We start from the raw sequence: 26765 nt of genomic DNA on the forward strand, positions 1-26765 counted from the left end.
AGATTTAGACTCGTGTGATCCCCATCTTCCCAGCTGTGAGCCGAGTTGATGAGGAGGCCGCTCCATGTTTGATCTGCTCTCCTGGAGATTTCTGGTGCCAGATTCTCTAACAGAACAACTGATACTGGTCAAGGGGGCCTTTGAGTCAGGAAATCTAGGAAAAACCAATGAGCCTCTTGTCTACATCACTACTAAGTGCTGTTTTATTTTGTTAAGTGAATTAGGGGATGCTTGTATAAAATCAAGTGTATTTCTAGTTTTACAACTTTAAGTTTGGGATGATCTAAAGGGGAATAGGGCAGCTTTAAATATTCAGAGAATACTAAGAATGGGAACTATTCCAAGAAGCCAAGAGTTGGGTAATTTGTGATGAGTGTCTGATGCATAAATTTATTCTTCTTGGACTGTGAATAAAAACCTATGTTGAATAAAGACTTCTGTTGAGTAAAATATAGCAGAGTGACCTGATTCTTTTTGGATTTCAGCATTTTCTTCTATTATGTAAAAATATTTATATAATATATAATGTATTTTATATATATATAAGGATAACTGAGCTGGATATTGTCTGAGATCTATTAATTCTAAAATACATCTGTAAAACTAAGGTAGTTTTGAACTTTGAAACTTGATTAAGTGGGAGATTTTTCAGGAGAGCTGAAAGAACCTAAATGTTAGATTCGAGTGATGACTTTGGGGGCAGAACAAGAAAAGTAAGAGCAAATGCTATGCATCTCCACTAGCCGAACTTCACTCCTCATTGAACCTGCTCTGTGTAGGTCCCTGTATCCATACTCATGGATTTATTTTTTACCCTAGGATGAGGATTTCTTCTTCTAAACTTCTGGCCCATTCCTCTCTTCAGAGTTTAAAGTTTATTTACTTTTTATATATCCCATTGGTCCTTCAAGTTTCATGCTGAGGTGAACTCATTGTCTCTCCTGTCTTTTCAAGCTGGCTCTCCCAACTGCATTTACTGATTAGTTACTGGAATCTCCCACCACACAGTCTGAGAAAGCTGGAAACTGGAAATCATCCTTGGCTCTACTCTTCCTTCTTCTTCCATCAGTAACATAAACAATATCTGGTCCTTTCCACTAATGATTAAAATTGTCCCCATCTTCTCTATCTCCACTTCTGCTATCATCCTGCTGTATAACCTAGACTTCCTAAATAACTGCCCTTAAACCAATAAGCTGTAAATACTTCCTCCACACACCTCCAGATTTATCAATGTAAAACATTCTCTGTGTCAATATCATGCTTCAAATCCTTTAATACTGTAGAGATGGATATGCTGACCTGTATGTTGAAATAAATACATAGTACAGTACAGTACAACTGGGAATTTCTGACAAAGATTAGTCACTTATATTAATGTCAATATTCGGATGATGATATCATATGATAGTTTTTCAAAATGATACTTCCCATTGGGGAAAACTGGATAACTGGCATATGGGCACCCTATTTTTGATTATAACAGCATGTGAATCTATAGTTAATTTCAAAATAAAGTTCATTTAAAAACACCTTGCAAAAAAAAATAATTCAACACTCACTAGAAGTATTGAAGTACTTAAACTTTTTTTTTTTTTGTAAAACATATCACACAAGTTTCTACTTCCTCTGCAGCTTTGCCTCTTGACATCTTCTGCCTCAAATTTTTACACTATGCTTAACAGTGCCATAGACTGTTCACTCTGTACTATTAGTCCTTATCTGAACTGACTAATTTCTTCTCATCATTTAAGGTTCTTTCCTTAACTATCAGATGAATGATATATTTCAAGATTGTGCTTTTTATTTATTTATTTTTATTTTATTTTATTTTTTTAGGGTCACACCCATGGCCTATGAAAGTTCCCAGGCTAGGGGTCAAATCAGAGCTACAGCTTCCAGCCTATACCACAGCAGCACAGGAACTAAGCTGTGTCTGTGACCTACACCACAGCTCATGGCAACACCAGATCCTTAACCCACTGAGCAAGGCCAAGGATCAAACCTGCAACCTCATGGTTACTAGTCGGTTTCATTTCTGCTGCACCACAACAGGAATTCCAACACTGTGGTTTTTACAGTGTTATGTACACTCGTAGTACATTTATTAGAGAGTTTTCCTGTTTTACCTTCTATACCATGGCCTTCTAGACGGCAAGGCATTCATTTTTTATTTCCAGTACTCATTGTCTTCCTGGCAAATAATAGATGTTCTCTATATATCTGACTTTAGTAAATACATGTTCATCTCACTATAGCTTGGAAATCATCAGAATAAATCCAGTGCTATTATCCTCTTTTAGGTAGCTAGACCAGAACATTCATTTGCAAATTTAAGATAATCAACTAGCCTAGTACACTATTTAATTCTTTATAATATTAAAAGTAATGATTAAGAGCTTAGCTAATTTCATCCTGGAGTAAAATTAGTCTTCTGATAATCACAATGAATCACATATGAAGATGAAATACACAGATAAAATACAGATTTAGAGAAGGCATCATTGGAGAAAGCTGATGGTTTCCTTGACATATATAGGGATTGATTTTTTTTAAAGTAAATATAAATTTGAGGACCTTACAACAAAATTAAGCAAACAAATACTATTCATGGAGTTCCCATCATGGCTCAGTGGTTAACGAACCCAACTAGTATCCATGAGGACGCAGGTTGAATCCCTGGTCTTGCTCAGTGGGTTAAGGATCCAGCGTTGCTGTGAGCTGTGGTGTAGGCCGGCAGCTACAATTCTGATTGTACATCCCGGGAACCTCCATATGCTATAGGTGCAGCCCTAAAAAGACACAAAAATAAATAAAAGGAAGAAATACTGTTCATTTGCAATGTATTCAGATGTTTGCATATTTCTTAGTATAACATAGAATTCTATCCTCCAATCAAAAACCAACCACATGCACATTAAGACATGTAACTGGTGATTTAAAAAAAAATCTGGGTCCAGAGGTACAAGTTATTGTCTCTGGGTATGAGGCTAAGATAGTAGGTTATGAGAGGGGTAATTATGCTGAGGGTGAAATATAAGTTTTCTGAACTCATTTCCATTTTCTGATTTTACTTTTTACCTACTGGAGGCTGAATGCGCAGATAATCAGTTGAGACATTCATGATATGGGTTTAATAACAGGTCAGACTCACTGTCAGACTTAAAGAGGGAATGTTTATTTTCTTTTTGATATCTACAGAGCATAGATGTTGGATAGTAGAAGTGCAGAGTATAACAATATTACTAGTTAAGAAAGAAGACCTTTGATAGACAATTTGATCGATATTATGGCAAAATGGGATCCCTGCCACTGCCAAAAGAAACACCAGTTGTGTACCTTATAAAATTTGCTATGTGTGATTTTGAAGACTTAATTTTTGATTGACTATGCTTTAATTTTAATATTCAGTATCATAAATACAGAAACTATAATCCTAGTTTCATTTTTGTCTCTTCAAGGTTTGTAGAAACCCCAGCCCATTTCTCTTGGAAGGAAAGTTACTACCGATCCACTATGTCCCAGAGCACACAGACAAGTGAATTCCTCAGTCCAGAGGTTTTCCAGCACATCTGGGATTTTCTGGAACAGTAAGTATCAAATAAACAAAAAAGCTTTGTACTTAAACCATTATAAATAGATAATTATAGACAGTCAAAGTATTGCCTACTAGGGCATATTTCTAGATTCAATAAAAATCATTTAATACTACTGGAAAAAAATAATCCCCTCCAATAATATCTCTGTGTTAAAACTCAGTAGTGATTTTTTTTTTTCAATTTCCAGCAGCAAAAGGTAATCATTGTTTTGGTGATATAGTTTTGTAGAATCAGAAGGGCTCTCGTGTCTAACCCAAAATAACTTCCTCAGTGACTCTCTGATACTCAAATTCTTTCTTTTGGCTTAAAGACTCTCCTTTACTGCAGTGCTGGAGATACTCTCTGAAAGTAAAATACTGAATTTTGTTGGTCTTGATGCCTTGCTAGGGAAAAAAGGTTATTATCTCCTTTCTTAAGATTAGGTTTGGATAAATGAGTAAATTAAGGGAAAGGTGAATCCATATGAGAACATTGAAGACACAAAGGGATAGGGTATAAAAAAAAAACCTGATACTTTTCCTTCTATCCTGTGTTCCACCTAGCAATTCTTTGGTCACAGATCATGATTCCCATTTTACCAAAAGATTTGAAATGTCGCAGATTATATATCTGGTCATTGGTGGGGCCAAGATTCAAACCTAAGATTTCTGACTCCAACCAATGAGCCTTGTCAATTTTGCAGGAGAAAGTGCTCCTTGTTACCAACTGGATGAGTGGATTTTAGACCCTTTCCACATCTAACATGCTTTTGTTTTCCTTTATGGTAGGCCTATTTGTTCAGTGCAGCCCATTGACTTGAATTTTGTGGATGAACCATCAGAAAATGGTGCAACAAACAAGATTGAGATCAGCATGGACTGTATTCGCATGCAGGACTCGGACCTGAGTGACCCCATGTGGGTGAGTGGCACAGGCTTCCCCTTTAATCTGCGAGCCATGCTATCCCCATCTCTGTTACACCTGTCTCTTTCATGGAACATGAAGACACAGGTGGCTCTGAATGGGCAAGGCATTGGGAAATGAGTCAGTGCAGTCAGCAGAGAAAAAAATGAAGAGCTACGGATTCTGGGTCTGCCTCAACTTTTTGTGATGCATATGTTTCCACTGGTGTGGCGAAGGGAGTTAGAAATAATTCCTTGTACACTTTACCTGAATTGTTCCTCATGTCTATCCCGACTTAGAGCTGATAGTACCAGCCCTATGTTTTAAAACTGATGCAGACAGAACCGAAGTCTAGACTGAATCCTATCCAAAGCACTTTCCATTATGGCACACTGCCTTTCTCATAGAATTATTCCTCTTTAGTGAAGGAGGCTATAGCAAATTCTATGCAAACACACATGTTTTAAGCACCTGGTGATAGAGTAAAAGGAAAGAGACTAACATGCATAAAACAGGCTCTTCTCTCTGTTTTTTGTTTGTTTGTTTGTTTTTTGTTTTTTGTTTGGCTTTACCACTGAATCATTCACAAACTTAGACCTTAGGTTTTCAGCTCTAAAATGGCAAGAATTTACATGCACACACCTCCCATGCAGCTAAGGAGTATATAGGTTAATGACAGTAAAACAGTTTTTTGAGGTGTTTAGATGAAATTTGTTTGTGTAGTCCATCACGATCATGCTAATTGGTGGGTTTTCTTTTAAAAAATCATTATTCATCACACAAGTCCTACTGCTTTATCTATAAAAAACAACCTAAAAATTTGTAGGAAAATAGAGACATAAAGAGCTAGAAAGAGAACTGGGTATCTCAGAGCATCTGCGGATGTGATTAAAGGAAGTGCCATGCCTTTCTTTAGGGGAGAGGGAAAGTACCAAATCACTTTATTTGGAAGAACTGTAAAGATGAAAGGTGTTTTGGTATGTCTTGTCTTTCTTGCCTGATGTAAGATTTTATTGGAATTCTTACTGTATCTTTTTTGATATAAATTGTTCTTTTTAATATTAGGAGAGGGAGAAGTGGGGAGAGAGAAGAGGAAAGAGCCAAAAATAGAAAGCTGTAACTCTACAAATACACTGATATTTTGTCACCACATTGATAAGGGATAAATACATTTCTTCATTGGCTTCTGTCTTTTTTGGTATGGGTATTGTTCGTGGTTATCCTTGAGCTAGTACAAGGAAACTGACAGATAAATTCATGGAGCAGGTAATTCAAAGCCTTGGAATGTATTATAACTAAACATAAATATTTATTCATATATAAATTCTGACTTGACAGTGACTTTGAAATTATTATATCCCCAATTCATTTACAAATATCAACTCTTAAGCTGATAGGTTTGCTTAGGCTGGTGCTACCTATCTTTTTATAGTCTCTCCAGGGATTTTCTGTTCTGACATTCAGATTCCTAAAAGCAAGAAGTTGTATAGTTGAAAATGGAAAATCTAGCCTTTGCATTTATGTTCCCTATTATTGTTATCTTTTTCACATTCTGCAGCATGGGATTTTTTTAATGTGCCATGCAGTTTCTTCTTTGTCTTATTAGAAATTTTCTCCTTGAGAACATCTCATTTTTTTTCTCCTCTCTGACCAATTCTTTTTCATCCCTCAACATCCAGTTTTCCTATCTTCTCCAGGGAATACCATATCACTATTCTCTACCAGTCTGAGTTAAAGATCATTCCTCTGAAGCCACCTAGGTATATTTTCTCTCAAATTACTAATTATACAATATTATAGTTGTTCCTTTATCGCCTCTACTAGGGACAGGGACCATATTTTGTCATGCCCAGTACTTTTTTCCCATGTTTGGCCCATAGTAGGCCCTCAGGAATTTTTGAAGTCATTTGAAATGAGACTTGGAAATTATCTAAAAAACAAAATGTTCTCTTTGCAACAGCCCTATCCAAAATAAATTCCTTCAACAGTGGAAATGTCCTATATTTCTACTGTTCAACACAGTAGCCACTAACCACATCGATCCTTTGAGCATCTGAAATGTGGCTAGTGCACATGAGGGACTTAATTTACTTTAGTTAATTTAAATTGTCATGCGTGGCTAGTTGGTACTGTATTGATAGACTGTCACCAGTAAGGGGGACATTCTCTGCTTGAACATTCGCAGCAGCAAAACTTCTGGTCCTGTAGTCCTCTCCTATTCCTTCCCTTTTGATGATGGTGAGTTGATAAAGAAAATGTTCTTTTTCTTTGCCTCCATTATCTCCCCAGTTCTGTTGGAAAGTACCAAGACCTGCCATTTAAGCACTAAAACTTAAAGTTCACTTTGGTGCTTTTAAAAAATAGCTAAAGGAAACTGGAGAAAACCTAGTGGCGTATTTGAGAGTCAGCCAAGTTATACAATGATCTTAGAAGAGGGTAAGAATGAAGGAGTGAATGCCAAGAAAATGTGTAGATGTGATTGCTTTTGTGATACATATCTTTAGCCAAGAATGCACCGTCTTTTGTTTTTTAGGTTATTATTTATGAAATATTTAAGATTATTAATTTGCATTTAATTTTTTCCTGAGCATCAGCTATGAACATATATACTTAATAATGTTGATTCATTGAAGTTTATTTTTACTACTGTTCATAGTAAGAGGAGTGAGTGACCTGACTGAAACTGAGAGTATCCAGTTTGAAATTGATTGAAATTTACAAATTTTTTGAAACTCTGGCTTTCTTAAGCTTCCATATTTGATGGTGATGAACATATCTGATGTTATATTTAATCTTTCCAGGAACTTTGTGAGGTAAAACTTCTCCTTGTTTTATAAATTAATAAACCAAAAGAAAAAGTGGTTAAAAAACCTTTTCTAGGATGACATGTATAGTCAGCAGCAATGTTGGTATTCTATCCACAATACTGGGCACAATCTTTTCTCCTTCTTTCTCCAAGGTATTGTATTTGGGAGGAACTTGAGCTCTGTTTATTCTCAAGTACCTCTTTTTCAATGAAATTTAGGTTTACCCGTGTGGGCAAACCTCTGCTATTCCCTCATGAGATAGTCATACCATAGAGAGTTTGCATAATTTCCCTGCTCTGGAGAGGCACAGGGCACCACTGGTAACTAGGAATGATGAGACAGAGTTCTACTGTCACTTAGAAGCAACTTGGAACTTGAAATTGTATGTCAGATTGAGGGTAAGAGCAAATCAGGAGAGAAACATTTACAAGGAGCGAGGAATCGAAGTGATTCAAGTAAAGCTGGCAAACAAAACGAAAAGAGCTTTTAGCAGTGGGAGAAACAAAATAGGTCACTGGGGAACAACGGTATTGAAAGGAAGATGCAAGTGGAGTGAGAATGAACTTTAATAAATAAACAAACTTGCCTATCTGTGCGCTGCCCTGTTTTTTTTAATCTCCAATAAACTGAGGCATTGGAGTTCTTGTCATGGCTCAGTGGTTAATGAGTCAGACTGGGAACCATGGGGTTAGGGGTTTGATCCCTGGCCTCGCTCAGTAGTTTCCAGTGTTGCGTGGGCTGTGGTGTGGGTCACAGACGTGGCTCAGATCCCGTGTTGCTGTGGCTGCGGCGTGGGCTGGCGGCTGCAGCTCCGAATGGAACCCTAGCCTGGGAACCTCCATGTGCCATGGGTGCAGCCCTAGAAAAGACAAAAAGACAAAAAAAAAAAAAAAAAAAAAAAAAAAAAAAAAAAAAAAAAACCTGAGACATTGCTAATAAAATATAATTCTACATGAACCCTGGATTTTCCCCTGGATCATGTCCCTATGAGAAGTCCCACATAGATGGGACTAGATAACAAAGACCATCTCCGCAACAGGAATGGCAAAATGGGGGACTAGCTCAGCATGTCATGAATAGTCTTCTGGTTTGGAAAGTAGACAGCTAAGATCCTCTGAGATTCTTTGTCCTTCTAAACTGAGAGCTGCAGCTTGTGTGAGGCTTTGTCTTCCATTTCTTGGTAGCATACTTTCACTTTTCAGTGTATAGGCTAGTAGCTAAATAGTTCTAAAACTCTGTACATAAATTACTTTCCTCATGCATATAATTAAAAAAAAATGGGATCTCTGCCAAGCATTCTCTCTCCATGCAAGAAATATGAATCTGTGGACATGAAACGACACGTCAGATTATTAAGGACAAAAATCTTGAAATGGAGAATGTCATCCCCTTTTTATTGATTTTTGAAACAACCTTCACCTTAATAACTAGTCATGAAATGGGATCAATATTTTGCTTTGATTATGATCAAAGGGAAATTGAATTGCAGAGAATTTGTGTGCCTTCTTCATTAGAATGATTTTAGTGTCACTGAAGAATGAACTGCATTGGATTAGCAAATCAAGATGAATAAGATTTCTCAAAAAATGTTATAATTTAGGCTGTTTTCTAGATCTTTATTGGATCTTAATTCTGTTGTCTAATGTATTACCTTATATCTTGGCTTTGCCTTATTTATAAATTCTCTGCATGCCTGTTATGTCTTCAAGAGGTGGATAATGATATTAACACGTAAATGTTCCCCAAAAATGATGGATGGAAACTACACAATGCTTGCTTTTGCATTTCTTTACTCTTTGTACTTTGAAGGAAGCCCTGTTTAGTTTAGAATTGGGTTTTCCCCCAGGGATTTCAATAGCGATTATCTAAAACCATCCAATTTTTGTGAACTGTTATCATAGCCTCCATTTATAAATGAAGAGTCTTCAGCTCCACATATCAAAAGAGCAGATGGTGTATTTGTATTTGGGAAGGCTTAGGCCACAGCACTTAGCATAATACCCTCCATCTTCTAAGACTCAAGATTTCAAGCTAACTATGTAGACTAGATCTAGACACAAGTATTTCTTTAGAACTTACTTTACTATTCTCTATGTTCTTTGTGATGCATATGAACAAATCATGGTCCTTGAGAAGACCATAATATAACAGAAAGACAAGTGTGTATAAAATTTCTTATGGAAAAAACTCAGATATATGTACTTTTTTAAAGGCACATAAAAAGGAAATGATTTATTGTGCCTGAAAAAGACTGGCAATATGTTACAGAGAAGGTGCTTTTTAGACTTTGAAATATGAATCAAATTGATCAAAACAGGGAAAGCCAAAACCAGTTCAAGTTTGGGTAACTATTACAAAAATAATTTATTAAAAAGAAACATAATGTGACAATCACAAGTTTTAAAAGATAAGACTGAAAACAATGACTAAGGGGAAATTTATATAGAAAAGAAAGACAAAATTTAAATTAAAAATTACAGTGCATGATCAAAGTTTAATAGCCCGTATAAACTATATGCTTAAAAAATTAATAACAGATGAGTGTCTCCTTTTGGCAAAGAGTATAAGTAATCTGTAGATGTTTAACAGATATAAAATGTTCAACCTCTTTAGTAATAAAAAATTGTGAATTGAAACAATAATTTTTTTTATCATCTATCTGATCATTAAAGATTTAAATTATTGGTCCTATCCAGCACTGATGAGATTCTTGGGAAACAGTCAACCTTTTTACTTGAGGTAGGAGTATAAAGTGGTATGTAGAGGACAGTTTTCCCATTCTCATTTAAGTTTAAATGTAATTATCCTTTGGTCCATAAGTGCCCCCTTCTAAATTTTTTCCACAAAACAAGTAAAAATACATAAATAAGTATATTCACACACACACACACACACACACACACACAGAGGAATGAGAGCTTCATTGCAGCTTCATTGTTTTTTAATATCCAAAATGATAAGACCACATAGAATTCTATAGACTAAAGTTTTTGGACTGTGATAGATAGGAAGGAAACTATAATTTAAAGCAAATGAAGGTTAAGCCCACCATTGACAGATGGTATTAATAGTTATGATGTGTGGCCATTTTCATTTTGGCAAACCAGTTGTTCATGAACTTCAGTGTGATTTCTGTATTTGTGCTTTATGTGAGACATGCTATATATTCTGAGAAAGATTGTGTAGAATTGATATCCTTTCTTATTAAATGGTGTAATTTGCTAGAGAAACCATCTGGGTCTTAGTATTTCTTTTTCCAGAGTTTAATCATAAATTTAGTGTCTTTAATAGTTACAGAACTATTGAGATGATCTACTTTATCTTGGGTAAGTTTTCATAAATTGTGAGGTTCGGGGGAACTGGTTGATTTTATCAAAGTTTTTGAATTTAAGTATGTAGAATTGTTTGGCATACTCCCTTTTTACCCTTTTAATGCTTGTGGTATCTGTAATGTCCTCCTATTTCATTTCTAATATTGGTAACTTGTGTCCTCTCTCTGTCAGTCTTACTAGAGGTTTATCAGTTGCATAAATCTTTCAAAGAACCAGTTCAGCTTCGGGATTTTACAGTTTTTCTCTACAGTTTTTGTCTTTCTGTTTTCGGTTCCGTTATTTCTGGTCTCATTTTATTTCCTTTCTTCTGCTTCTTTGGGTTTATTTTGCTCTTCTTTTTCAAGTTTAATTGGACATTTATATTACTGAGTTGAGATGTTTCTTCTAAAGTTAGTATTTACTTTTAAAAAATTTCTATTAAGCACTGTTTTAGCTTCATCCCCTAAATTTTATATGTGGTATTTTCACTTTTGTTCAATTTAAAATATTTTCTAATTTCCAATAAGACTTTTTCTTTGACCTATGTGTATTTGCAAGCATAGCATTTAGTTTCCAAGTGTTTAGATATTTTCCATTCCACCATTACTGACTTCTAGTTTACTTTCATTATTATAAGAAAACACATTTTATGTTATTTCAAAATTTTTAATTTGTTAAGCTTTGTTTCATGGTTCAAGAGATAATTTATCTTGATGAACATTTCATGGACACTTGAAGATTTGTATTCTGTTTTTGCTAAATGCAATGTTTTGTTAATGTTGATTATATCCAGTTGGTTTATCATATGTAGTTTTTCTCTATCTTATTTTCTGTCTACTAGTTCTATTGATTACTGAGGAAAGAGCATTGAAGTTCTCAACTCTACTTATGGATGTGTCTGTTTCCTTTTAGATGTGTCAGTTTTTTCTTCATGTTTTTGAAAACTGCTTTTTAGGAGCATCATACTAAGTTTGTTACATTTTCCTTCCATCATTATATAATACTTCTTTTTTCTTGTTAATGTACTTTGCTCTGAAGTCTACTTTTTTACTTATATTGCTGTGGCCATTTTAGCTTTCTTTTGGTTAATATTTGCATGGTAAATTTTTTCTCTAACCTTTTTACTTTTAGCCTGTATTTAATATAATTGAATTGAATTTCTTCTAGACAGCATATAGTTGTATCATTTCTTTAATCCATTCTTACAATCTGTCTTTCAGTTTATTTACTTATAACATTTACACTTAATGCAATTATAGATATGGATTTCTTTTTTTACCTACTGCTTGATTTTTGTTTGTTTCCTCCTTTATTCCTCTGTTTGCCATTTTTCTTTTGTCATTTAGATTATTTGATCTATTTTTAGTATTTGAATTTAATTGTTCTATTTCGGTTTTGACTATAATCTCCTTGAATATTTTTTAGTAGTTGCTCTAGAGATTGCAATATTGATATTTTTGTCAGTCTATTGAGAATTAAAATTTTAGCACTTCAAATGGAATGCAGAAAACTTATCACAATATTTATTTTATAACCATCTCCATGATGTTGTAGTTGTCATATGTATTATGTCCACTGAACACTACCTCAGATGGTGGTATAATTCTTAATTTCAACTGTCAAGTGCATTTTTAAAAACTCAAGAAAATAGTCTATTGAACAGGATATTTATCATTGATATTGTCCATCCTTTGTATCATGGATATTATCATAAAGAATAGGGAATTCCATGCATACTTTTGTTCATCAGAATTAATTTTTTTCAAAGAAAAATAAATACTTACATTTTCTAAACCGGACCATAAACCATTTCAAAGTTCTAATTTGCTGAATTTTTATAATCAATAGCTTAAAAACATTCCTTCCATTTCTCCCTCATCCTCTCTCTCCCTGCCTCAACACACACATGCACACGCACACACACACACACACACAACTCAGTTTGAACATCATGAGTATTTTCTAACATTATAAAATTGAACCAAAATAGTATTTGATATGCCAGTTGTTGCATTTTTATTTAATTATTCATATATAGATATAGATATATAAAATGTATGGTCACTATATATCTCACCTACTCTGAACCAAGTATTTTTTTTTTTTTTTGTCTTTTTTGCTATTTCTTTGGGCCGCTCCCGCGGCATGTGGAGGTTCCCAGGCTAGGGGTCGAATCGGAGCTGTAGCCACTGGCCTGTGCCAGAGCCACAGCAACGTGGGATCCGAGCCGCGTCTGCAACCTACACCACAGCTCACGGCAACGCCGGACCGTTAACCTACTGAGCAAGGGCAGGGACTGAACCCGCAACCTCATGGTTCCTAGTCGGATTCGTTAACCACTGCGCCACGACGGGAACTCCTGAACCAAGAATTTTTAAGTAAAAGTCACTCCAGTCAGGCTGCAAGGGGCTGGTTAACAGCTTAGCTACCTGAGTCACACAAATATTCTAACTCTTTCTTCCTGCATGCCTTCTCCTGGCTCAAAAGGTGGAGAGGATATGATTCCTGATAACTCATACAAACAGCAGTCATTCTCTATGTGTCTTGGTCTCCCAGACACCTGCAATGTATGCGATTACCCAACACTCTAACACTCATATCAAGAGCTCTTCTAGCTCTCTATTTTCTTTCCATTCTCTTCCTGCTTTGGTCTCCTTCAGTCTTTCAGAACCACCCTCCCCACCAAAACCACCCTCCTTTTGTTCCTTCTATACAATCCCTTACTCTTTCCAAGGTTTTTGCTTATTCTCATCTCCACCTCCCCCCTTTTCTGGTCTTCCAGAAAAATCATAAGTGTTCAGTGCAGAGAGATTTGATTACCAGTTGTTTTTGTTTGTTTACTTGCTTGTTTTTACTTTGATAACTACTTGGTATTTATTATAGGGCCTCATAATTTATTACTTACTTTAGAATTACAGCATGAGATTTTTAGTCAGACACACAAGAGTTGGAATTCTGTCTTTACCAATTTTGGTAATCTCTACGAGCCTCTCCTTTCTCATTTGTATGGATGGACATAATATCTACCACTGGCATAAAGAATTATGATTTTTTTCTTAATTATCTGATTTGTTTTCAAATTTCCTGACAAAGAAATATACAGTCAGTTAAAAATGACTATTTGTGTTATCACTTTTCTGACTATGCTTTCATCAAACTCTGTGAGATAGGCAAATATGATTACTTTTAATTTTATTTTTTAAATTATTTCCCCAATACAATTTTTTTCTACTGTACAGCATGGTGACTCAGTTACACATACATGTACTCATCCTATTTTCTCACATTATCATGCTCCATCATAAGTGACTAGGTATCATTCCCAGTGCTACACAGCAGGATCTCATTGCTAATCAATTCCAAAGGCATTATTGAGTGAAGTAAGTCAGAAAAAGACAAATACCATATGATATCACTTATATCTGGAATCTAATATAGGGCACAAATGAACCTTTCCACAGAAAAGAAAATCATGGACTTGGAGAATAGACTTGTGGTTGCCAAGGGGGAGGGGAAGGGAATGTATTGGATTGGGAGCTTGAAGTTAATGGAAATATGATTACTTTTTATAATAAAAGGCAAATTAGAAATTGCTCTTACTATAAAAGCAATGCATGCTAATTAAAAATAATTTTAGATGTAAAAAAATGTATATAAAATCCTAATGATATTAGCCATGAAAATTTTAGTCTGTTTTTCCAGTTGTTTTCCTAAAAGAAATAGATTTTATAAGACCTATTTGGATCATGTTATATATAAATTTTGCAGTCTACTTTTTCTTTGCATTCTGTGGTGAACATTTTTTTCTTATCCAGTAATCTTCAAAACAACATTAATCACCATATTATATATCATTACATAGATACACAGTGATTTATTGGAGCTGTTTTTCTACTCATAGATTTTTAAGAAGAGTACTTACATACAAAACATTTTCTTTGCTCTCTACTTAGAAACATTGAGTAAAAAGTATGAATAACAGTGTTATGGATATTTATTATCCAATTTCTTTTCATGAGTTTTTCTTTTCCCCAATTCACATCAACTGTGCAACAATATCTATAAAGCAGAAATCAATTTTGGTTATAAAATCTCTTCTTTAAAAAATGCAAATATGTCTAAGTGACTAAAAGAGTTTCTAGTCATTTGCAAGTCCAGATGAAATAGTCCCTCTTTATACACTTTCGAGTGCAATCTGTAGAAGGGATGATAGTTTTGTCTGGAGATGAGTACGACATCATAGAAACTGAAGCACCTGTGAGTGGAGTGGAAAAACTTGTAAGGAAAGAGGTGGTAAGAAAGGGGCATACAAAGTATATTTCCAAGCTTTCCCCTAGGATTAGCACTGAACTTGGGAAGGTGTGTGTTTTCTCCTTTCCCATCCAGCATTTCTTAACCCTTGCATTTAGAATCCCTAGCATTCTTACCCCTTGGCTAGTAGCATTATTACAATCATTCAATTAAAATTTGTACCAAATAGGCTTTTATGTATTAGTTCTATGGACACAAATGAAACAAACAAGAATGTATATTCCACATAGCAAAATCTCTCTAATTTTTGGAAAATGGGTTTGCTGTTATTTATGTTGCTTATGAGGTGGCTCAATATCCATTGGTTTAGACTGAGTTTAGGTGTCCCCAGAAAAGCAGGCTGTTTTTCAGTTCTGTTCTTTGTACTGCATAGCCAATCGGAAGGCATCACTTTGTTCAAGGGTGCCAAGCCAGGGACTTTACCTTAAACCCAAGTATGCATTTCAAACCTTGAACAAACAGTCTGCTTAATAAAATAGGGGAAAGCGTTTTCTTTTTTCCTCTCTCTCTTCTCTAGAAATTCACAAACATCACTTGACAGGTGACAACTCCTCTCTTACAAAGGGGCTGTTTGCTTTTTGCTTTGGTGTTTGGGTAAACTGCAGCATGCACTGGCAGAGAATTTATTGCCTAGGGGAAGGTGTTTGCAGTCGCTGTGTTTAATCTGAAAAGAAACCCCTTTCCTGCTATCCCCTCCCTTAGTTTTGGAGGAGGGAGAGTTGGAAATGATAGCCCCAGGGGAAATAGTTCCCCTAACACCTGTCTTTGGTGTAACCTCAGCAATGTTACTTAAGACACTGTGCTCAGTGTGTCTGTATTCAGAATGACAAAGTTGAAGAGGGCAGATAAACAGAAAGGGATTTTAGCAGAAACACTGGAGCTGATTCTGACCTTGCCTCCTCTTTAAAAACCAATCAGGTTGACATTTTATCATGCTGGCATAAAGAGAATCTGACTTGTTTGAAGTAATACTCATGCTATTAGTTACCTGTCCTTCCTTTGGCCACCAGTTTATTTAATACAGTTTTAAGTTATAAAACTTGAAATGATCTAGAATATTAGACTTAGGAACTACAGACATGATTTCGTCCTAGTCCAGCCTTCCTTTAATAGATGAGAAAACTAAGATCCAGGTTGATTATTGTTGCCTCCCTCAACATTACCAGTAGAGTTTGTGAGAGAACCAGGGCTAACCCAGTTTTCTGGTTCTCCATCTACTATTATAGATAGTGTGCAGAGCTCAAACTCTGGAGGTAGGGGGCTGCCAGCATTTGAATCTAGTTCTGCCATTCACTATTTGGACGATCTTGGCTACATTTTGGTATGTTTCTGAGCCTTAATTTCCCCACCTGCAAAATGAGATGATAGTCTTGTTGATATAAGATAGAGAAACAGTTTAGAGAATTGAGAGAAGACGTGTAAAGCAATTAGCACAATACCTTACATGTGGTCAGTTTTCAGTGGGGGTGATTTGTTACTATTACTCTTTAGAATGTGATAATCTGGAAACAGGAAATGATTCATTTTAAGTAGAGCGATTACTGATGCAGAAAAAAAATGAAATTTGCCCAGATTTATATTTTTGTATTTCCATGAAAAGAATATTTGAATACCATGCTGTAAAATCTGTCTAGCCCATTCTTTTCCATTTGAAATTAGATAGAGTTGAGTTTTCTTCAAGTTAAAATCAAATCTTGAAGCACATTTCTTTGAAAAACTGATACACTCTTATGTTTATTCAGGTCACATAGAATTCAAAGAAAACCCTTTCACTTGAATTATTAAATGTTATTTTATTTTAGTTATTTGGCTGTCACTCAGTAATCTTAAGATTTAAAAAAAAATCCTTTTTCCAGAATACTAATTAAGAGCACATACTTTGGATATACCTGGGTTTGAATCTTAGCATGAAAATGAAGTCAGAGCTGCTGCAGGGTCCCCTAGACATTTTAATTCAATAGACCTCAAAGTGTGGTCTCAGGCCAGCAGCGTCAATTCTACTTAAGAACTTTGTTAAAGAGATGCAAATTCGTGGGTTCTATTTCAGATCTGCTAAATCAGGAACTTGAAGGAGAAGAAGGGCAGCAATCTTTCGGTGAGCCGTCTAGTTGATTTTAATGTTGGAGAAACACTGGGGCCATCCATTGTTTTAATATACATATTTTTATAGGTGGGGAAACTCAGCCTTGGGTGGGGAGTGACTTGCCCAAGGGGACACAGCCATAATGACAGAGAAGAAAATTCTGGGCCAGTCTCTACTTTCAAATAGATATTTCTAGCTGTGATTCATCTTAAAACATGTGGAAAGCTCTGCTAGGTTATGTCATTTAGAAAATAAAAAGGTAGAATGGAATACTTTAGAAGTAATTAAATATATTTATTAACTGGTTGGCTACATGTCTTTATCAGTAAGATGTTGTTAAACAAGTTCTCACACCTGGGTGTTTTCTTTTCTTTCTTTCTTCTTTTTTTTTTTAATTGTAAAGATGGTTCATAAGAATCTTTTCCCTGGCAAAATACCAAAAATTTCAAGCGTATATTCTTGTCAATTTAACAAGAATTTACTGATTATTTACCAAGTCCTAGATACTCTGCTATGGGTATAAGTTTAATAAAAGAGCTGAGTCTATCACTAGTATAACTGAGAATTGATAGGGGAAACTGATATGAAATTAATGAACTAGATTGTAAATGATCTAAATGACCATATTTATTGAGACATAAATAGAAAAGACACTGAGCACCAGACCAGAATTCAGTCATCAGCAATGGCTGCTGGGCATTAAAACTTCAAGGACTGTATTCACAACATACTCTTAATTCTTAGGCATTAAGCAGCTCAGTGGTCTTGATGTCTGGCAAACATTTGATGCTGGCTATACTTGAGACAATCTGGGGAATGAATGAATGTAGAAAGAGCACATTCTGATCTCCCAAACCTCCCAGTTTATTATGGAACAGGAGACACATACAAATAAATCTTATCAAGAAATGGTAAGTGTCAGGGGAGAGTATAGATAAGCTTTGGCAGGAATTCCAATGATCATTTCTATTTGAAAGCTCAGGAAATATACTGGCCATGTGAAAAATAAGGGAGAGAAATCATTTTAGGTGGAGAGAACCACTTAAAGTTAGGGAAAAAGCTTAAGTATGTGAAACATTCCATGTAAGAGAAAAGGAAATTATGATGCTTAGAGAGAACACTTGTCTCACCCAGAAGAATGCAATCATTTTAAGTTTCCTGAACCCACAGAACATACGTATTGGCTGTCAGCTGGAGATCCTTTGACTTAGGTGTAGACATGAATTTGATAAATTATGTAACGGGAGGACAGTTGGTTTGATTTGGCTGAAATCCAATGAGCAAGAGGAATATGGAAATGGACAAATAGTTGATTTGGGGTCACTTCAAGGAAATTTATAGGGTAAAGAGTTTGGGTGACTAGAACATAGATGGCTGGAGGTGTGGAGGTGCCTGCACACACACACACACACACACACACACACACACACACACACACACACACACACACACACATATGATCTCAAACGCTACCATGCCATGTGCTTTTGTCAGAAGTGGGTGTGTTGGAATAATGATTAAGTCTCTGTGGGGAACTGTTCTTTTCAGATAAGGACGGGTTCACTGTCTTTTTTCTTCTCCAACATTTACTCAATATACCAAATTCCACTTTTTGGAGTAGGAATAGAGATGAAAATCAGAGTCCCTTCACTTTACAACCTAATAAGAAATAAAACGTGCATATCCCATGAATTAGAACCATGTTGACAAAATGCTGGACTAGAGATCTAAAGCAAGGCTGATAAAACCATGGCTGAATGGATTATTTCTGATTATGGGACTCTTCATCTGGTAAAAGGTCAAATGCAAAAAGTGTGTGTTTGTGTATGTGGGTGTGTGTGTGTGAGAGAGAGAATCTTATTTTGTGTAATATGAGCCACCTGATTCTTTTGTGAATATAGCTTAGCTGAGTGCAGTACCTGTCAGAAGTATATGTCTTCAGTGATGTGAACTTACTTTTGGTCTCTTTTGTCTATCAAAGGTATTTTTTGTGTTTAGGAAAGACATAGAATTCACCTATAGATTAAGGAAAAAAAATGTTCTTACTTCATTGTGTTTACCTACCATCCTTCCAAGAAGCTGAGTGCTAAATGGATATTATTTAAGCCATTTCTCACCACACCCTCTTAAAGAAGTAGAAAGGGAGCAGCTATTTTAACATCTCAATTTTGTGTCTCTGTAGCACAAGGTAATGAATCAGAAACTAAGTTAGAAATAAAACGCCTATGATTTGTCTTGGAATTGAGCATGCTTTGTTCCAATAGATGTTACTAACTACATTTTTTTAAAATGAGAGCTAGACGACCCTATAAAATATGCTTTTAAAAACAGCCCTCCCTTTTAGATGGATAGGTGGAGTAGCAAGATGATTTTTCTATCCTCTGAACTTCTTTGGCTGCACCTGCGGCATGCGTTAAGTTCCTGGGCCAGGGATCTAATTTGCACCACAGCAGTAACAATGCTGGATCCTTAACTCCTAGGCCACTAGGGAACTCCTATAACCTGAACTTCAGAAAGGCATTATGGATGAGTGATGTTGGCTTCCCTAGAAGAAGGAAATCAGCACAATCTCTGCTATTAAATTAAGTTTATAAAGCCCACTCCCCATTTAACCAAGATATTTTATATGCCTTTCAGCAATAGTCTATTTCGAAAAGGAGACAATCTAGGTGCTTGAAATTAATCAGATAGAAGGAAAACTAAGGAGGATATAAAAGAAGAAAAAAATCTATTTTGTGAATAATTTATACTGGGAAAAAAATTATTCCAGTATGTCATGTCTTTCTCTTGAGATTCAAGAATTAACACATCACATGTAAAATTAAGCTCTTTGGAGGTCCTTTGGCATAGGAAGGAAATAGGGTTTTAAATATTGGGCTTTATAAATTTATTATACCTTGTATGTTGAAAGGCACTCAGGCTTACAGCAGTTAGGAATTTTAGTGAAGAAAACACTGGCCTGGGAATCGGGAACCTTGGCTTCTCATTCTCACACTGCTGCTAGTCACTGGCTTTCTGTTGTTGGATAGATAACTCCCCCCCCCACCGCCCCCAGGTCTTAGTTTTCTTATGTGTATAAACATGGAATTGGACTAGGTGCTTACTAAATCTTTTCATCCTCTGTGATAGATAACTCACCAATCTTTGCTTCTGAATTCAGCCTTGCCAGGACTTCTCTTGTGTCTCAATGTGGGGACACAGCACAGCACACAAACACATCTAACAAAACAATTAGTGAAAGCACACCTAAACCAATGTGTTCTGTTTGAAATGCAGAACAAAACCTATTCTACAGCTCTGTTGCATGGAATCTAAGGCCTTTGTCATGATTTTTCTTTTCTTTCTCTTCTCTAAAGGCAAGGGGATTGGGGGATTTGCGAGACTCAGAACCCAAAGGCAACACTTTTACATCTGGGAAAATGAACACTTTCCTAACCATTGCTTTTTGTGGAGGCAAGGTGGGCGGTGAGGGATTGCACTCACAAGATTAGTCACGAATATGAAAACTGTCTGGAGCTGGTGAAAGGCGAAATAACTCAGTCCTTCTGTTCTCTCTCACTCTCTCTAAGGCGCTATGTCTCTCTTCCTGGCAAGTCCGGAGGCAGGGTTCCTTCCAAACAACTACTGGCCTAACCAGTTCATTGGAATGTCTTTCTACAGACTGTCTCCTCATACAGATTTCTTCTGAGAGTGAACCTCTCTAAAAGCATTTAAAAAAGTAAAAGAAAAAAGTGGTAAATGTTGCACACAAAATCCCTCCTTTGGTTTAAAAAAATGTACTACACCACCTTGAAATAGAAAAGAAACAAGCAATGAAGACAAAAGCCACATTGCTCTTTTTAAAGAGAACACTTTTTTCTTGTTTGCATTTGTTTTTTTGGGGTGACAGGAATTAAGCTCTCTTGATGCAATCTTTCCTCTTCATCGCATGCATGCCTCATAATCCCTCATCCTGCAGCCTAAGGGTGATTTTACAAAAATATTAACCATGTGTTGACTTTGCCGGCATTTTTAAATTAGCAAAAGATAAAATGGAAAGCAAAAGTCATAAGCTATGGATGAACACAAATCTTGACTTATAGCAAAGCTTGCCTTCCTACAAACATATAAAAAGGTCTTTATGAGAGAAATTTAATAATTATTAAGAAGTTCAGCTAGAGTATTTCAAAACTTTTCTTCATTGTTCAATAGCATCTTAGGCAATAACCAAGGCATCAGTAAGGTTTTTTCCCTTTTTTTTTTTTTTTCCTGATCCAGTTGGCCATCTAGTCCTACCCAAAACCCAAAAAATGTGGACTGCTAAGGACTCACATAAAATGTTCTTTTTCTGATTGTACATGATTTATATAATTTCTGACTAAATAGGGATAGTTTGAGACTTTAATTCGTGAAAAAAAAAAAGAGTAAAAGTGTGTCAGTCTCTCAATTTGTGCAGTGAAAATGGGATGCTATTCAGAGTGTCCTGGGAACTGAATGTCTTGCTTATCTGGTGAAACTCTCAGAGGCAAGGAATAAAACAGGTATTTTCTTTTCTGGTTTTGTTTTTGAAGAAATTCTCAGAATTATCCGAGGTTTGGCAAATTTGAAGTGTAGTTTTCACTTCTAGTTCTTCTCCTTAACAACATAACAAAACTATCCTTATTCATCTATCAAGAAGTTCAGCTAAAGAATAGCTAGTGGTTAGAAAACCCTAAGTCTCAACTTTTACCATGTAGAGTATAGGGCACTCAATTGTTTGATAGGCAATAGAAACAAGACATTTTCGTACTGACTGAATTGTAAGAAGGAAGAGACTCTTGGTCTCTTGGTTTAAACATCCCTAGAACCTATGCAGTGTATGCAAAAAAAAAAAAAAAAAAAAGAAGAAGAAGACTATTGTTCAGATAGGAGGATGCTACCTTAGAAGTTTGGAAACCAAAATTCTGGTCATGAATTCTATTTGACACATGTTACTAATTGTCTATAGTTTTAGTTTCTTCATAATAAATAATCTAGATATTTCATTCAAACCTAGATATCTTGATGTCTATATTTAGATACCAAAGTTTTCCTAGAATAACCTGTAAAAGTATAATCTCATGGCAACACATAAAACCAATCAAGTAATATTTTATATTAGAGATTTATTTCAAGGTCTAAAGTACTTTAGGTTCTGTGTTCAAATACTCTGGACATATGAATAACTAACCCTCTCTAAGCTTTAGGGTTTTTATTTTCATCGTTACTTGTTTTCTTTTATAATATGGGGTTAGTATGACTATTGTAAAAATTAAATAAGAGTAAATATAAGGAAATTCTCATAAGAGAATTGCTCTATAAATGTCGGCTCTTTTTAATATTTAATTTTTGTTAAGTCAGTCATGAAACTCAAACAGTTGTTTTAAATAAGCACAATTTAAGGGATAGTTTTATGCGGAATTTACCAGCCTCAAGATCCAATTTTTAAATTTTGGTATAGAAGTTATTTTTATTATTGTGTAATTCTTTTTTAAAAAAATTAAATCACAAAAATTTTAAGTAGTTGAAAATTATTATTCTAAATTCTCTTAACAATATGCCAAAGCACTATTATCAAAAGATTGTTTTTTTGGAGTTCCCAACATGGCTCAGAGGAAAACAATCTGACTAGCATCCATGAGGACTCAGGTTTGATCCCTGGCCTTAAGCAGTGGATTAAGGATCCAGCGCTGCCCTGAGCTCAGAGCCTGCATTGCTGGAGCAGAAGCCAGCGGCTACAGTTCCTGTTCAACCCCTAGCCTGGGAACCTCCATATGCAGCAGGTGCAGCTCTTAAAAAAAGATTTTAAAAAATCATTTCTTTTACTTCTTATCATAAATGATAAAGAAGAATTCTGGCCAAGAAAAAAAAAATCACAAACTTACCATATACACTAACATACTAATATATGCACTAAAACTACCTATGATACAATAGCACTTACTGTGCAAAAAAGTTTGCGTTGTCATTGTATAGCTGAGTTAACATTAGCTATGACAAGGGCATGCACTGAAATTTACTTGGTATAGCTTATGAATGCCATAGTGAGAGTTCATGTATAGATTCAACTGCATGTAGTGGATAAAGTGCAGTCCTGAAAAACACACACATGCACACATGTGCACACACACACATACACATGAACAGAGTTGTACATTTCCCAGTCAATATCATTTACAAGAATTACAGGTATGTGCAAAGAGATGTCCAGAGAAACACAAGCAAGTTAATTTGGCTACAGAAGCCTAGTTCAAATCCCACACTTGCCACTTACTAGTTGTGTGACAAAGGGCAAAGTTCTTTTATCTCCCTAGGCTTCCTCCCCCACATTTGAAAAATGTGGTTAATAGTGGTCCCTCCCTCATAGGCTAAAGCATTAAATCAGACCATGTAAATAAACCATGCCTAGCCTTAAGAAGTGCTTAACAAATGTTGGCTATTGTTTTCTGACTCTGTGCATGTATGTATTTTTCAAATATTTCATATTAAAGGTACTATAATTTCTACCATTCTCTAAAACTTCAGTTCTATATAGCGATCAAGTTGAATAGCAGAGTAGAAAATTTATTCTGGATAAAAAGAAAAGTAAAATTTTATTTAATTAAATATTATCTCTACTAGTCTCTTAAAAAACATTGGGCACAAAACAATGTTATCAATGTTGTTATTTGCGTGTGTGTGCTGCAATTCATGTCTGAGAGACCAGTTCTACCATCTGTTTGGATTAGAGATTGTGTGCCCAGTGGATGCAAGAGCTGTTTGATCCTTTCTTGGTATTCTCCCACTTAGTTGATATTCATTCAAAGCATAATTATTTGTTGAGAATTAATCCAATAGATAAAATAATATGGTCTCTGAATTAAAATATAATAAATATATACTATAGATAGTTTATATACCCTATCCATAAAAAATAAATTAAACTTTTTAAAAGACTGTACCCATTTAGACCCTCAAACATGCTGTCCTTCTAAGTGGCCACCTTGGGGGCCAACTGTTCCTGGACCTTGTGCTTGTCAGGCACCTTCAATGGAAACTTAGCAGGAGAACAAGAAAGTGAATCCTTATTTTATTTTATTTTATTTTATTATTTTATATATATATATATGTGTATATATATATATATATAGGTCTTTTTAGGGCTTCACCTGCAGCATATGGAGATTCCCAGGCTAGGGGTCAAATCGGAGCCGCAGCTGCTGGCCTATACCACAGCCACAGCAACGTGGGATCCGAGCCGCGTCTGCGACCTACACCACAGCTCATGGTAACGCCAGATCCCTTAACCCACTGAGCGAGGCCAGGGATCAAACCCGCAACCTCATGGTTCCTAGTTGGATTTGTTTCCGCAATGCCACGATGGGAACTCCTGCATCCTTACTTTAATTATATGTGGGGTTTGGATTTTTTTTTTTTTTTTTTTGGATTGGAACCATCTTATCCAATCTAACCACTCATTTTATACCCTAAATTTAACAGTGCTGAATACATTTTTGGTTCATTTTTTTAAAGGCTAGAGATTTGTCACCATTGATTACATTCCAATAATGAGTTGCAAACTGATTCATAAATTACAACAGATTGTTCACCAAGCTCGAAGTTCTGTGACAGCAGGAACTATTACTTTCTTTCCTGTAAAACACATTACAAAGCCTGGCACCGTTTAGTGTTCAACAAATGTTTGTTGAATGGTTTGGAGGTATGGTGGGCTCACTTCTTTAGATTGTTAGCTCCTTAAGGAAAAGGTGCAATCTGAGTCTTCTGCCTTGTAGAATCTAAGGAGACTCCATAATAAGTGACCCTTCCTCTATTCACTTAAAATCAGGTCAGTCCTATTTCATCTTGTTTTGATATAATTTTTGAAAACTAGATATAGTCCTTTCAACACTCTCTTATCTATCCTTGTTGGGCTTTTGCCATTCGCATTTCTTTTCTATGTGTTTTTGTTGTTGTTGACCTGGAAGGTGTAAATATTAATTTAAAATTCTTCTTTGACATCTATTAAGCAATTTGCAGTAGAATTAAGCAGCAGAAAAATCTGGACATTTGAGGAATTATCAAAAAGTATTGTGCCTAGAAGGCTGTTCTTTTTTTTTTTTTTTTCTTTGAAGCACATTTTTTTTTCTGACTTTATGCAAATTTGAGGAGGCTAATCCAACTCATCTCTAAAGATTGTTGGGCAAGACAAAACATTTAATGCTGCAAGTTGTCTCTTGAAATTAATCAGTCACTTCCACTGTATAAATCATGTTCTATGTCGGAGGTTTAAGTCTGAATGAATCAAAGCTAATTGCAGTAAGGATGGAGAAAATGATATGTATTCATCAAAAACAAACAAATAAATAAACATGTTTGAATAACCCTATGTAATTTTTAAAAAGCTATTTCACTTCCATTATCACCCTTAATCTTCACAACTACATGAAATGTATATCTCATGCCATTCTAAGTACATTAACTCTTTGGATTTAGGTGTAATTAAACATTATTAAAAGTCTTTTACCTTTATTAGCGTACAGGTTAGTATGTATGACTAAATAAGAGGCATCCATAAGATTACATACTGTTAAACAACTGCAAACATGGCTCTTGTTCTGGAGTTTCAAGTGAAAAAAAAGCTAAAAAGGACCTAGGAGTTCTTGAGTTCTTTTGTGGCACAGTGGATTAAGGATCTGATGTTGTCACTGCAGCACTTCAGGTCACTGCTGTGGCCTGAGTTTGATCCCTGGCACGGGAACTTCCATAGTCCATAAGGTGAGTACAGACACACACACACACACACACACACACACACACACACACACACACACACACACAAAAGAGAGAATGAGAGAAAAGAACAACAACAAAAAGAAAAAGTTATCTCAAAGAAACATTTTTTAAATAGTTTCATAATTGACCTGCAGGTGGCATTTATAATATTATATGTTGTTATATATATATGTATATATAAAATGCATAATACTGTATGTAATATAACATAATAAACTATGAAAGATATTTTTAGCACTGACCACCTGATTGGCCTAAAAGAAACCATCACTTTATTTAATTACTCATGATGGCCTTTATTTCAATAATATTACAGACTCTTTTTTAGACCTGAGGAGTTAAATATTCGGGCTTACTCGGTCCCATCTGAACTACATAAGAATGGGTAAAAGCTTGCTTGGTTGATTGCTGGTTATGAGAGAATGAGATCTTGGCTCTTATTCAACTAAATCAGAAAATATCTGGGCACCGTCTGTTAACATCGATCAATAGGTACGTTCTCATCAATGTTCCAAAAATTCATTCATTCATTTAAAATGTGCTGAACTTTCTCTATATAAGACCTTGTTTAATATGTATGCCCAACCTGGTGGTTCTAGTCAGGATATTATCCACAGAAGGGTGTGATAAGTATATCGAAAACCTTGTTTGCTGAGCATAGTAAAGTGATAAATCATGTTTTGTTTTGGAAACACTCCTTGGATGTACTAAGAGCAGCTAATGAAAATAGGTAAATAAACCTTCCTAATGAATCTAGGAGTTCATACAGACACACTCTGCTAATTTGCTTCTTGTCCCTGGCCCAAACTTTTATGTATCTTTTCCTCAGTAGAACACCTCTTTAGAATTTAATGGAAAGCCAGCTTGTTTTTCTTCATAACTAAACGCTATACTCCCTCATTTAGAATGTCAGTGCTGGAACTGACTTTCAAGATCATCTACTACTTAATGCTGTTTTACCAATAAGAAAATTGAAGCTCAGAGAAGTGAAGTGACAAGATTA

The 26765-nt window shown here is 35.4% G+C and overlaps 1 protein-coding gene across 14 annotated transcripts in view; it reads left to right on the forward strand.

The window, feature by feature from the left end:
- Positions 1 to 26765, forward strand: part of TP63 (tumor protein p63) — a 230946-nt gene that overhangs the window by 82124 nt on the left and 122057 nt on the right. For all 14 annotated transcript variants that reach the window (XM_021070042.2, XM_021070044.2, XM_084990704.1 and 11 more), the window contains 2 exons: positions 3462 to 3590; positions 4367 to 4499. In XM_021070042.2, coding sequence (XP_020925701.1) covers positions 3462 to 3590; positions 4367 to 4499 — 262 coding nt within the window. The remainder of the gene's footprint in view (positions 1 to 3461; positions 3591 to 4366; positions 4500 to 26765) is intronic.

Source organism: Sus scrofa, chromosome 13 (assembly GCF_054392235.1).
Source record: "Sus scrofa isolate SSC_HxYL_T2T_F1_AM1 chromosome 13, Sscrofa_HxYL_maternal_Yorkshire_Landrace_v2.0, whole genome shotgun sequence".
Lineage (NCBI taxonomy): Eukaryota > Metazoa > Chordata > Mammalia > Artiodactyla > Suidae > Sus > Sus scrofa.